Source organism: Hemibagrus wyckioides, linkage group LG02, assembly GCF_019097595.1.
Source record: "Hemibagrus wyckioides isolate EC202008001 linkage group LG02, SWU_Hwy_1.0, whole genome shotgun sequence".
Classification (NCBI taxonomy): Eukaryota; Metazoa; Chordata; class Actinopteri; order Siluriformes; family Bagridae; genus Hemibagrus; species Hemibagrus wyckioides.
Window position 1 is genome coordinate 22,298,978 of NC_080711.1, and position 14,244 is coordinate 22,313,221.

Below are 14,244 nucleotides of genomic sequence, written 5' to 3' on the forward strand. Positions count from 1 at the left end.
CTCCTGAATTGTGACATTGGAAAATGAAAAGCAGATGATGCCACAGACCTCCAAGAGTACAGTGGGTGGGTGGAGCTGAACCTGATCCAACTCCTCCTCCAAATGCTGCACATCACAGCCTGAAACACCCCGGATAACTCTGCCCTAATAGGAGGATCTGAATCTCTCTCCTGACTCCACCCCTGGCTCTTTTACATACCTATGCCCTAACAAGAGGAACTGGATCAGGTCTGACTCCACCCCCTGGACTACTAAATAACTCCACCCAATAGGAGGATCTGGATCATGTCTGACTCTACCGTATGGACTACTAGATAACTCCGCCCGGGATAAGAGGATTGTAGATCATGTCTGACTCCATCTGTGGACTTTTAGATAACTCCGCCCTAACAGGAGGATCTAGATCAGGTCTAACTCCACCCACTGAATTTCTGGCTCTGTATTTGTCCATGGTTGTGAGTCTAAGAGAGCAAAATTATGCACAGTTCTGTGGTCACTGATGTCTGCTCTCAGACGTGTTAAAAAGATGGAGTGGCTTCACGTGTCTCAGAGGAAGCATGTGCTAGCCTTCACCCTGTTGTACAACAGCGGAGAAGTTAACTAGTTATGTGGAAACATCTAAAAAATTTCTTTTTGCCTTCACACTCTTGGACCTGAGTTGAAAATACAAAGAATTGTATATATTTATTTCTTATATTTTTTTCAGTCATTCTAACACACACTATTTTGCCATATTTCTTGCGATAATGAAGGAACAGTGTATAAGGAAGGAAATCACCGTCTTTTTGTTCTAAACAACGTTTTGTCACCTAAGGCTGCAGATACTTTTACACTCGAGTCACAGCCGGAGCGTAAAAATGAGCCGGAGACGACGGGCCCGCACTTCACCTCACCTTATGCTGGATACGATTTATATTACACCGTGTTGCTCTAAATGAAACCAGGCTGTTTTTATATTGTTTAGGTGGAAATCGCACAAATGAAAAGCAAACGACTAACACAGATTTAACGGCTGGTTGAGGCAGAGCAGGCGGCGTTTGCGTTATAAATCGCCTCAGGCTCACGAGAACAGAGCGAAGTACATCAGCGGAAAAGCGTGAGAGGGAACAGATGAAGGAAAAAAAATAAAGAAAAAATCTCATGCTGTGACAATGTTTACCCAGTTAAAATATAAATATTTATATATATGAAATTTAGAAAATTAATTGTAATATGAATGATTTTTATTTATTCATTTATTTATTTATTTATTTATGTATTTATTTATTCATTCATTCATTTATTTGTGTTTGTTTATTTATTTATTTTAAATTATTTATTTATTTTTATTTATTTATTTAAACAAAGTGAGCATATATTTCTATCATGCCAGGGACACAGTTTCTGCCGGATTCGTCTTGTAGATATCATGTTTGGACGGCTGCTTTACACTAAATCAGCGAGAATAAAATCGCACTTGTGTCTACTCGACAAATTTTCCCGCTCTGTAAACGAGCCAGCTGGCCATTCATGATAGCAGTCGGTCATTCCCATGGCGTATTCAGGCATAGATCTTTCGCTTTGTGTATTTCAGCGGTTGAAAGCGACACATTCAGCATTGAATTCAGCTGTGAATGGCACACGTTCTGCGTCTGAGTGCTGTCTGAAGTGACTGTTTTGATGACATGGTCTCGCCGCTTCTCAATACTTTCAGCATGTTAATTACTGATGGAATTAGACCCAAAAAAATAACGTTGGATTCAAATGAGGCATACGCACTCCATGTAGTTGCAGGTTGTGCCTCGGGGTTAGTACACACACTGACAGTCCTGGTGCCGTCACACCTTGTGGATCTGTGTGTGTGTGTGTGTGTGTGTCATTTTTATTTATTTAATTTTTTTAAAAACTAAAGTCATGCACATGAATTAGCACATGATGCGATGAAGAGGCAAGACATATTTAAGGATATTCTTGCATTCTCTCTCTCTCTCTCTCTCTCTCTAATAATAATAATAATAATAATTATTATTATTATCATTATTATTTTTATTATTATTAATTTATTTATTTTTCATTTACTTATTTATTTATTTATTTAAATTATATTTTTCCCCACCTTTTTTTAGTGTCACCATTTTCCAAATTCACCATAATTTCTCTGTAATTTCTTTATAGTTGTTGTGACTCCACTTGATATCCTGCAATTGTTTTTTTTATAAATGTTTTTAATTTTTGAGCACAAAGTAGTCCAACATCTCCTTTTTTAATTTATTTTTATTTTTATTTAATTAATTTTTTTTTTTTTGTACTATCAGCTCTGTGAAATTTTGATGGAGTTTTGTCAGCATCACTGATCCCAAGTCAGCTTCCTGAATAAAAATGCTGTTGAGCTGAATTACTCCTCTTGCGCATGTTGCTTTAAGAGCTCATGTGATGAATAGTTTAGCGTGAGCCGCGATGTTTGTTTCCGTGCTGATATTCAGGCAGACGTGACCTTTCCTATTGACCAGCCGGAACCTTTCAGATCAAAGCGGATCGATGACAACAAAGCCGAGGTTCTTGTTGGTCCGTCCTGGAGGGAAACACCTCTAAAGGCGAGCCCAAGTTCGATCCGGTGCCCTTTTTGTGTTCCCTAAATACCTCAGGGGATTAAAGTGTTGTTCCCTACACGCACTTTGTCTTGAGGGAAAGTGCAGCCACTGGATTTTTTTTCCTTCCCGAACACATTTGAAACGGATTACTTTCTCAAATGTTTGTGTGTGAAGCCGGCAAATGAAAATGGATTGTTTTGCACCCACATGCTAATTGAAGCAAAGCGCTGCCACTTCAATTGGGTAATTAATTGGACCAGGTAAAGCTGATTGGACAAATGAAGTCTACGCATTATGCTTCATTAGCTAGAGGAAGTTAACTAGGAGTCTAATTAAATCACTGCCTGTGGATTCAGCCTGCGTTCAATAGGCTGTAGAGTACAACAGCTCATGTACAACCCGTGTGTACGGAAATGCTAATGCTAAATTTCTTCACCACATTCTGATAAATTGTCTAATAAGAATACTCTAAATGAATTTGTTCTGTGTAATCTGTGTCATCCATCGGTGTGATCAGAGCCACACCTACTTTCCTGATGAGAGTGATGTAACAGTTTTTCAGGGGTTGGACTCGGCCCCTTAGTTCCAGTGAAAGGGACTCTTGATGCTTCAGCTTCATACCAAGACATTTTAGACAATTTCATGCTTCATGACCTCTTCCGGTTCCAACATGACTGTACACCAGTGCACAAAGCAAGGTCCATAAAGACATGGATGAGGGAGTTTGGTGTGGAGGAACTTGACTGGCCTGTACAGAGTCCTGACCTCAACCCCATAGAACATCTTTGGGATGAATTAGAGCGGAGACTGTGAGTCAGGCCAAAACTGGGATGTCTGCCTTTACATGCACATGAATGTAATATGGAGTTGTCCTGTCCTTTACAGCTATAACAGTGTCAACTCTTCTGGGAAGGATTTCCACAAGGTTTAGGAGTGTGTTTAGGGGAATTTTTGACCATTCCTCTAGAATCACATTTGTGAGGTCAGGCACTGATGTTGGATGAGAAGGTCTGGCTCTCAGTCTCCGCTCTAATTCATCCCCAAGGTGTTCTATGGGGTTGAAGTCAGGACTCTGTGCAGGCCAGTCAAGTTCATCCACACCAAACTCACTCATCCATGTCTTTATGGACCTTGCTTTGTGCACTGGGGCACTGCAGTCATGTTGGAACAGGAAGGGGTCATCCCCAAACTGTTCCCACAGTGTTGGGAGCATGAAATTGTCCAAAATGTCTTGGTATGCTGAAGCATTAAGAGTTCCTTTCACTGGAACTAAGGGGCCGAGCCCAGAAAAAAACAAGAACAAAGCTGAATTCAATGATTTGGAGGGGTGTCCCAAAACTCCTGGCAATATAGCGCATCATCAGCTTCACAGAAACTGATATTAAGTCTTAAGTAAAGCATTATGCCTGCCCCCAGGTCTCGTTTTCATTACTGGAGCTTTATCTAAGGTTGAATATCTGATTAAACTTGTGCGGGTGTGTTAATGTAACACAGCCTTTTGCAGTCGTGAGCTGGTGAAGGTCATTACCTGTCGAGTTTGAGTCTCTGAGCAAGGAGTCTCCAGTCGGCTCCATTGGGGCACGGTGCGTCCAGACTGCTGCAGATCTTCTGCCGGATGAGGTAGGGGATCTGAAAGGCGCTCGGGCCGGCCAGAGCAGGGCTGCTCTTATCCACCAGCAGGAGATCAGCATCCAGTGGCCTGGTGTCCTGCACCAACACAACACTGGAATATGGTTATCTGCCGTTTTCTTCCATTGTTCCACTATTTACTTCTTATTCTATCTTTAAGTAGAAAATGAGCTAAAAGTAATGGCACCCCATTGGGAAACAGAATAAGATTAGAACAAACTTCTGCCGCCTATAGATCAGCTTTACTAACTGTTCATGGGTTTTCCTCTGTCTCACATAACTGATCCCTCGTCTTGTCTTGAATTTCTTGCTTGATTTCACAGCAGGAGCTGGAGTGCATCTTTACAGGGTGAGGGAATAAAGTTGCCACTCATTTCTTTGTTGTTTACACCTTGACTTAAACAGACAAGTGGCAGCTTTAGCTCCAGTGATCGAAGCAGTCCTACTTTAATATGGTGCTGCGGAGATAATTAGCAGCGGAAGCAGGCATGGTTTAGCGAACTAAGCTTCCTCACTAATTAGCCAGGCTAACTCTCAGATCCCTGACCACTATACATGTTTTTTAGGATTAAAATTTTTTATTACCCCGAGCAGCTAGCTAATATTAGCAGCAGTTAGAGATGAACCCGGCGTTTACACCGACGGTTATTCTAGCGACGAGCATCGCCTGTCGATCATCAGCGAAAACGGCGTTCGTCTGCGGTAAAGATTCTTCCTTTAAAGCTGGAGAGATTTTTTTTCTGTTCTGAGGAGGCGGATGTAAATCATAAACCCACTTTCAGCTCTATTTTACGCTTTATGATCATAACCCTCCTGCTCTAAGCAAATGTTTATTTGAGACGTGTTTCTATGGCAACAGCACAAGTAATCCACGTTTTTGTGACACCATAACTAGCTATTTTTCCTAACTGTAATGCCAATGTCAGTGAGTCAGCTAAAATGGATTCAGATTGAAGTCTCTGGTCTCGGAGGAATCATTACCCGCTGAACGTCGCGGAGATATCTCGAAGACATGCACTTTAGCAAAGCACTTTTCTCTGGATGTAACTGACGAGCATTAGCTAACGAGTTGGGTTCGGCACCAGCACCGAGCGATGCACTGCGGGTGTAAACAGCCAGCTGTGTTACCTTCGAAATGTTGAAGTCGAGGCTGAAGCTCTGGCCTTCACCCTCCACCTGCCACACACACAGCGTGCAGGAGAGCTCACATGTGCTCACACTCATCCGCTCCAGCGTGAAAGTGCAGTGCAAACTCCGCTGTGTGCCGCTCCAGATGTGATAGAACGGGATCTCCTGCGTACACACACACACACACACACAAAACATGATGGGAACGTGTCGACAATACACACTTAATAAAGATGTAGAAACCAGATGTTCCACTAGGTGCAATTGTGTGGTTATCTATCTATCTATCTATCTATCTATCTATCTATCTATCTATCTATCTATCTATCTATCTATCTATCTATCTATCTATCTATCTATCTATCGAGGAGCAGACAGTGTGAACCATTGAGTGTGTATCATTAATCACTAGTTCTTTAGAACTTCGGGTCATGACGGAGGGGTTCTGTGGGACGCACACAAGTGAAAGTCCAATAAAATATGATTGATGAGTAAGCAGTCAGTCCAGCCTGTCTGCACACAGGTGTGTGTGTGTGTGTGTGTGTGTGTGTATGAGAGAGAAAGAGGGAGAGAGAGATTTAATGACCAGGCAAGCAGTAAGTACTAATCTAAAATAAAGGCGACAAATACGATCCCATTACTGCCATCATTTGCGAACATTAAACATTACACATTATGAATCACAGGAACAAACACACTGATGCTTTTATGATGAGGTATAATAACTTACACACACACACACACACACACACACACTCCTCTCTTTATTAGCTATGCAGCAGATTTGATTAAATGTTAGAAAATAGGGTCATGACTGCAGCCACCCACCTCTACACTCCTCATCACCGTGTCTAACTTCTCGCAAGGTGTGTTTTCTGCCTACAGGGGGAGCTGTTGCTCAGTGTGACACTCACTCACACACACACACACACACACACACACCTCTCACTACATTGAGCATTACTGAGATAAAAGATGAGGAGTGTGTGTCCAGAGCGCTCCTACACCTCTGCACTGTGCCTTCTACTCTCTCATTCTCCCACGAGAATCTCTCGCTAAAACACACACACACACACACACACACACACACACACACACACACACACACACAGAGTACAGACAGGAGGAGGAGGAGGAGGAGGAGGAGAAGTGAGGGAGGAAAGTATTTCCATGCAGCTCTATATTTAACTCCCTCCACAGCCAAGAGCTTCAAACTGCCCTGCACTGAAATCTGCACGAAGTGAGCAGTGAATCTTCCACACGTCCACTTCCTCTCCTTCACTCTGACTGCCACTCACTCACTTCCTCCCGTTTATCATAACTGTCTGTCTGTCTGTCTGTCTGTCTGTCTGTCTGACTCTCTATCTACCTGTCTAGCTGTATGTCTGCCTCTCTGTCTCTGTCTATCTAGCTGTCTCTATCTTCTTGTCTATCTGTACATCTGCCTGTCTGTCACTATGTCTGCTTGTCTGTCCCTCTATCTAGCTTTTTTCTGTCTGTCTGCCTGTCTGTCTATATCTTTCTATCTACCTCTCTGTCTCTGTCTACCTACTTGTCTATCTGTACATCTGCCTGTCTACCACTCTGTCTGGCTGTTTATCTCTCTATCTCTCTGTCCATGACTGCCTGTCCGTCTGTCTCTCTGTCTAGCTGTTTGTCCATCTGTCTGTCTGTGTCTTTCTATCTACCTGTCTAGCTGTATGTCTGCCTCTCTGTTTGTCTAGCTGTCTCTGTCTCTATATACCTTCTTGTCTATCTGTACATCTGATTGTCTATCACTCTGTCTGGCAGTTTATCTATCTATCTCTCTTTTTATGTCTGTCTGTCTGTCTGTATCTTTCTATGTACCTTTTTAGCTGTATATCTACCTCTCTGTCTACCTACTTGTCTGTACATCTCCCTGTCTGTCACTCTGGCTGTTTATCTCTCTATCTCTCTGTATATGTCTGTCTGTCTGTCCCTCTATCTAGATGTTTGTCCGTCTGTCTATGTCTCTCTATCTACCTGTCTAGCTGTAAGTCTACCTCTCTGTCTCTGTCTATCAAGCTGTCTCTATCTTCTTGTCTATCTGTACATCTGCCTGTCTGTCACTCTGTCTATGTCTGCTTGTCTGTCCCTCTATCTAGCTTTTTTTCTGTCTGTCTGCCTGTCTGTCTATATCTTTCTATCTACCTCTCTGTCTCTGTCTACCTACTTGTCTATCTGTACATCTGCCTGTCTACCACTCTGTCTGGCTGTTTATCTCTCTATCTCTCTGTCCATGTCTCTGTCTCTATCCACCTACATCTGCCTGTCTGGTGGTCTCTATCCACCTACTTGTCTATCTGTCTGTCACTCTGTCTGGCTGTTTTTCTCTCTATCTCTCTGTCTATATCTGTCTGCCTGTCTGTCTGCCTGTCACTCTATCTAGCTGTTTGTCTGTCTGTATATATGTAATTATACCAGTCTAAGTGTCTCTCTGTCTAGCTATCTATTCACCTGTCTGCCTGTCCATTTGAATTTCTCTCTCTCTCTAGCTGTCTATCTGTATTTCTGCCTGTGTCTGTCTCTCTATCTGTCTATTAAGCTGTCTGTCTCTACAGCTGCCTGTTCGTCCGTCTGTTTTTCTGTCAGTCTAACCAGTTATCTGTCTATCTTTCAGTCTGTCGATCCATCTAACTGTAGGTGTGTCCATCTATTCATCCATTTGACTATCCATCCATATATTCATCTGTCTGCAGCATGTCTGTCTATCTGTTCATTTATCTGTCCATCTGGCTGTATATTTATCGTCTGTTCACCCATCTGTGTCTAGCCTTCTATCAATCTGTCCATCCAGTTTCTTTTTCAATAAGTTTATACCTGCCTATCTATCTATCTATCTATCTATCTATCTATCTATCTATCTATCTATCTATCTATCTATCTATCTATCTATCTATCTATCTATCTATCTATCTATCTATCTATCTGTTGTATCCTTATGTAAATTCCGGGGTTCAGGTAGCACTTCTTGTATCTCATCTACAGTGAGATTTGCGGCTCGGCTGCTGGCTCTGTAACGGAGCTGGGCTCCATCGCCGCATGTTCAGAAACGATCCTAATGAGGCCAAACCGAAGAAATATCCCATTAGAAGGCTCATCTATGCAGAACGGCACAGCATTAAAAACCTGATGCTGGCTGGAGCGACGTATCAAGAGCCCTTTTAAACGTGCCGCCCGTAGGGAAATCTGCTAAACTCCTGCTCACAGAGCCAATGATCAAACTCAGGCAGTGGAACATGCACGGAGAGCTATGTAAAAGAGAGAGAGAGAGAGAGACAGAGGGAAACAATAGCTGGGGGCCATTTGAAGGATAAATAAGTGGAATAGCAGGGTGAGGCTATGACTCAGATACGGGAAAGATGAGGAGAACACAACCAGCAAAGAGAGAAGGAAGTATAGAAAGAAAGAAAGAGAGAGAGAGAGAGAGAGAGAGAGAGAGAGAAAGAAAGAAAGAAAGAAAGAAAGAAAGAAAGAAAGAAAGAAAGAAAGAACGAGGTTCTTTGTAGAGCTTTTAATGTTCTCTATGCTCATATAACACGTCAAAGAAGCACCGTAGCTACCGACTTCATGCTCAGAGAGATACAAGATATAAGAAATCCATCAAACTCCTTCATTCAGCAACTTTATATATATATATATATATATATATATACATATTTCAGGTTAGGAGTTTATTAAGTATTTCAGGTGTATATATATATATATGAAATATATATATATATATATATATTTCATATACACCAGGGGTTGTCACCTGGAGGTACGCTGTCACAGCAAAGTATTTGAGCTTCAAAAAAATACTGCAGGGGAAAAGGAAAGGAATAAAAACCCTGAGCTCAGTTTGGCGAGTCGGGTTTTCTGATTTCTGTACAGCTTTTAATGCAGATTGTTTACCTGAAGGCAGCTGAAAGCAGACCCAAGTTACAGGGCTAGAGATATTAGATCAGGAAGTGAGAACTTATTTGTATTTACTTAGTTGTTATTTCAGTGGTCTGATTAGAGAACCAATGACTTTTTGGCTCTACAAATAGCACCGAAACACTTCACACCGTCTTATATTGATTAAAGAATGTTTAAATTCTTAAATTCTGCTTGGAATCTGTAGAGAATCTGCTCTGAGGTGTTTTGCACATATTCTTCTTACCTGGTAGGCGGTGAGCAGCTTGCTCCTCCACTGGGCCTGGGGCAAGTCGTGGATGGAGAGGCGCAGGTTGTGGTAGCTGTCTTTAAACAGGAGAACGTGCGGCTCGTCGATGAGGCGACCTCCAAGCTGAGCCTCCGTCTGCATCACCTCCTACAGAGACGACACCACAGTGGAGTTTCAGGTACGGTTCGACACAACACCCGGAGCTGCTTCCTGAATGCAGGGGATCCGTAATAAAAGCACACGATGAAACTCGCGGGAAATGATAGTATTAAAATAAAGCACCTTATTAACTTATACATGTGGTCATAAGCACTTTACACGAGTCAGTCTATTAAAGATAAGCATGATTATGGAGGCAAGGAGGGAAAAACCTGGTGGCCTGGATTTTTCTCAAACCTCACTTCATCTGGCTAGGTTTTAAGGTTTGGGGTCAGAGACCTCTGAACCTTGTCTGATCCAGACCAGAGGATTTTGTACTAGCACCTTATTTTAGAGAACTTTTCCTTTTCAATCCTGCTCTAACGTTAAGCTTCAAATAAAGCTACTCCCTTCTTGTTTATTCTGGAAAACAGAACTGGAAAAAATAACACACACACACACACACAGCTATAGGTGACACTCGATGTTTGCGTCCAACAGAGCCTCCAAATAAAATCTGGACTAGTGGCACTCGAACACCACTCGATCCCTGCTGGCAGCGTGCTCCTCGTTCGCTAGATTCTGAGAGGAGCGAATATGAAGCTAATGTGCTGGAAGGAACGCGCACTGAAAGGGCAGATGGACGTGGCCGTATGGTGCGGAGGCTTTACTGTGTGAACGCCGATGCACACGAGTTGAATTCGGAGAGCGAGTCTAATTAAGATGGAAAATCTCGACGATTCTTATCCATGCCACCGTTCCTCCGCCGCTTGCTTCAGGCTCGACCGGCTTCAATTAAAGCGGTAAGGAAGCCGGTAATTATCGATTTGAAACACGGATACGCGGCGTCCCTCTTTCGGGCTGCGTGCTAACGTGTAGATCAGATCATCAAGTCTCTGCGCTCCCTAATGAGGACATAACGAGGCACATTTTAAGCGCCGAGACGCTTCCTGAACTGTCTTAAAGCAGTAGAGTTCCCCCCCGACCCATCTTTCAAGCTGTACTCGCATCCTCATGGTGCGGCCCAAAGGTCAGAGGTTATCTCTCCAGTCGTCTGGGGTGGCGTGAGTCAATAGCGGAGGCCAATCGAATGTGAAGAGCCATATAATCTCTCACTGTGTGGCTTTTTACTGACACAAAAGGCTCTGTAGAGCAACTCCAAAGCTCCTCGTTTAGCTCCGTTCCTCTTCTAAGCACAATTACTCTTCGGCGGAAATTAGCATTGCAAATGGCGGCTCCTGGACTTTGATCCAGATTCTGACCCATCAGCAGATCGAGCCGAGAGCCTGCCAATTATCCCATTATGAAACCCCGGCACCCTGAATACCAATGCGGACGTCCTGCCAGCGTCCCGAGAGCTCGGGATTAACAAGCGTGCATAAATCTGTCAGTCTCAGCGTGGCGTTTTTTTTTTTTTTTTTTTTTTTTTACAGCATCACGCCCCAAACATAAAAAATATGCACTCTCCGTTTGTGTGTTTGCTTTCCACATGTGGTTTCGACAGAGAGAGTAATGGCCTCCTGTACGCCTCATTGTCTTCTTAATAAATTGCTTTGTGCAACGGCACATTTACTGCGCTGGGGAAAAAAAAAGAAAAGAAATCCGAGTGAAGTCCCTAAAACTTTATTTAGTCGAGCGAGGGAGAAAGCGCTCGACACCTTGGTCAGCGGATCAGATAAGATCTCTCGTTTATTTACACGGCAGATGCGGAGGAAGACAAACGCAACGACGAGTTGATCAGGAAATGAAAAGCAGCCTGTCTGAGAGGAAATGTCATGTGGCCGAGCAATAAAGACCACTGTCTGATTGGCTTCCTGGAATTTTTTTTTTGTAGTTTTAAGAGACAAGATATAAAGAAGAGAGAGAGAGAGAGAGAGAGAGAGAGAGAGATTGGAAAGCGTCGATGAAAAATGGTGAGAAGAAACTCGGCGAGAGAAGATGGAGAAGCAGCTTAGCGTTTTCGCCTTGAGGTCAGAAGTGTGTTAAGCTTCAGAGAGACAGATAACTGGATTATTGGAGGCCCGGACGCAGCTCTCCAACTTTTCAGCCTCGTCTGTTCTGTCCGTTTGCCTCGGCGTCTGATAGACTCGGTCCGTCCGGGAATAGAGGAGAGAATCTCGTCTAGTTAATCTTCCCTGTCTTGCCTGTGACAGAAGGAGGTTAGCCACCGCGCTAACTCTTAGACGACAAACTGTTCCTCGGCTGGAAGAAGCAGGAAAGGTTTAAACGCTTCTGATTTTAATGGAAGAATCAAAATAAACTGGTTAATAAGTTAATACATTTCAGAGATGCTAGTGTAATGGAGGTCAGCGGTAGTTGCTGTGCAGGTAAACCTCACTCCTCTGATCTCAGGAGGCGCGCTAGAGGCTGCAGTCTTCAGCCTCCTTGTTAGAGCGCCCGACTCCCATGCTGGAGACACTTGGAGCGGTTGTGTGTAGGACCTGGAGAGGAGGTTACATTGGTGCCATGACCCAGATGGGAGTGAGGTTTAGGGGGGTGAGTGTAACGGAGGCCAGCGGTAGTTGCTGTGCAGGTAAACCTCACTCCCCTGATCTCAAGAGGCGAACTAGCTACATACGCTAGAGGCTGCAGTCTTCAGCCTCCTTGTTAGAATGCCTGCCTCTCATGCTGGAGACCCGGGTTCAAGACTTGGGGGGGTTACACTAGCAAGCATGAGATGATTGTTAATTTCAGCGATTGTCTTGACCAGTCACCTGAGGTCCTACTTTTCTTCAGTTCCCCACTTGCTTGAAGCCTGAGTAAAACTTTCCAGAACGTTCCTGTATAACAGCCCTGATCACAGCGCTACCCACACACACACACACACACACACACACACACACACAAACACTTTGCACTCTCGTACTGATTTGTGATTAATAGTATGATGTAATAGAGAAAAACATACAAATGCTCTAAAAACGTTCAGTATTCTTTCAGCTTGTTCCAGCGATCGGACTTGGTGCCACTGAAACGTTTGCTGAATGAAAAAAAAAAAAACCCCAGGATGTGTTCTAACAAGAACGTTCTGTTATTCTCAGGGTTCTCGAGTCAAAACACAACTGAGAGAATCTCGAGTCACATGCCGTCGTTTCTCATCGTTCTACCATAATCTCTAACTAGCAAATATGAAAAAATAGTGTGTGTGTGTGTGAATTCAGAAGCAAAGTGTGTGTGAATTCACTCCTTTTTTAAAGGAGAATGAAATGGAAGATGAAATGGCAGGTGGTGACTGACTGCAGCACCTTTTCTCTTCTCATTTTCACCATCGATGTGTAACGTATCAATACTCCTGTGTGCAGGAAGGGGTTATTTTCTCACCGCGCATTTTCAACCAGACGACTGTTTCATCCTCCAACAAGCTTTAACTCTGAACTACTCAGTCTCTGGGGTCGGAGTTAAAGCTATTTAATTTAGGAAGGACGGACGGACGGAAGGAAGGAGGGAGGGAGGGAGGAAAAGGGAAAGAAGAAAAGTGAAGGGAAGGGAGGAAAAGGAAAGGAAGGAAGGAAAGAAAAGGGAAGGGAAGGGAGGAAAAGGAAAAGAAGGAAGGAAAGAAAAGGGAAGGGAGGAAAAGGAAAGGAAGGAAAGAAAAGAGAAGGAATGAAAAGGAAAGGAAGCAAAGAAAAGGGAAGGGAGGAAAAGAATAAGGAGAAAAGGGAAGGAGGGAAAAGGGACAGAAGAAAAGCAAAGGGAAGGGAGGAAAAGGAAAGGAAGGAAAGAGAAGGGAAGGATGGGAAAGAGAAAGAAGGAAAGAACAGGGAAGGAGGGAAATGGGAAAGAATGAAAGAAGAGGGAAGGAGGGAAAATGGAAAGAAGGAAAGGGAATGGAGGAAAAGGAAAGGAAGGAAAGAAAAGGGACGGGAGGAAAAGGGAAAGAAGAAAAGAAAAGGGAAGGGAGCAAAAGGAAGGAAGGAAGAAAAGAAAAGGGAAGGGAAGGAAGAAAAGAAAGGGAAGGAAAGAAGGAATTAAGGTAAAAGGAAGGAAGGAAGGAAGGAAGGAAGGGAAAGGAAAGGAGGAAAAAGGAAGGAAGGAAGGAAGGAAGGAAGGAAAAGAAGAAAAAGGAAGGAAGGAAAAGGGAAAGAAGAAAAGAAATGGGAAAGGAGAGAAAGAAAGAAAAGGAAATGTTTGGTAAATGAATCAGTGTAGAATAAATAGATCAGGGTGAGTTCTGAGTGAAGTCTGATACTAATATGTAAAAATCTTAAAGGTTTTTTTTGCCTCTGTAGAACCAATTAATGATCTGAGTTTATTCACCAGACTTTAAATAAATAAAGTGAAAGCAATAACACATGGACGTGTAAAAAAAAGTCACGTGACACGTGCACACGATGAAGCACTGAGTTAATAACTCCTGTATCCTCCTGTGTGATGTTACAGAAGGTCAGGATTTCAGTGGTGGTGTAGATGTGGATTATACACCACCTGTAATCTGGAATATAATACAGTGCTCACGTGGTTTTTTATCTGAAGTCATTGAAAGAGATTGAAGATGGAGTGATGAAAATAAAACGACTGGAAAGATGAACGACGCCTTTGCATGAAGACAACAAACAATTGAGCGCGAGACGGAGATGTTCTGAGTGCTGACGTGCAGATGTTCATTAT

The 14,244-nt window shown here is 43.1% G+C and overlaps 1 protein-coding gene across 4 annotated transcripts in view; it reads right to left on the minus strand.

Annotated features, from left to right (window-relative positions):
* The window catches only part of unc5a (unc-5 netrin receptor A), a 205,000-nt gene that overhangs the window by 3,778 nt on the left and 186,978 nt on the right, over positions 1 to 14,244 (minus strand). For all 4 annotated transcript variants that reach the window (XM_058415340.1, XM_058415311.1, XM_058415332.1 and 1 more), the window contains 3 exons: positions 9,496 to 9,645; positions 5,328 to 5,492; positions 4,099 to 4,277 (listed from right to left, as the gene is read on the minus strand). In XM_058415340.1, the coding sequence (XP_058271323.1) occupies positions 4,099 to 4,277; positions 5,328 to 5,492; positions 9,496 to 9,645 (494 nt within the window). The remainder of the gene's footprint in view (positions 1 to 4,098; positions 4,278 to 5,327; positions 5,493 to 9,495; positions 9,646 to 14,244) is intronic.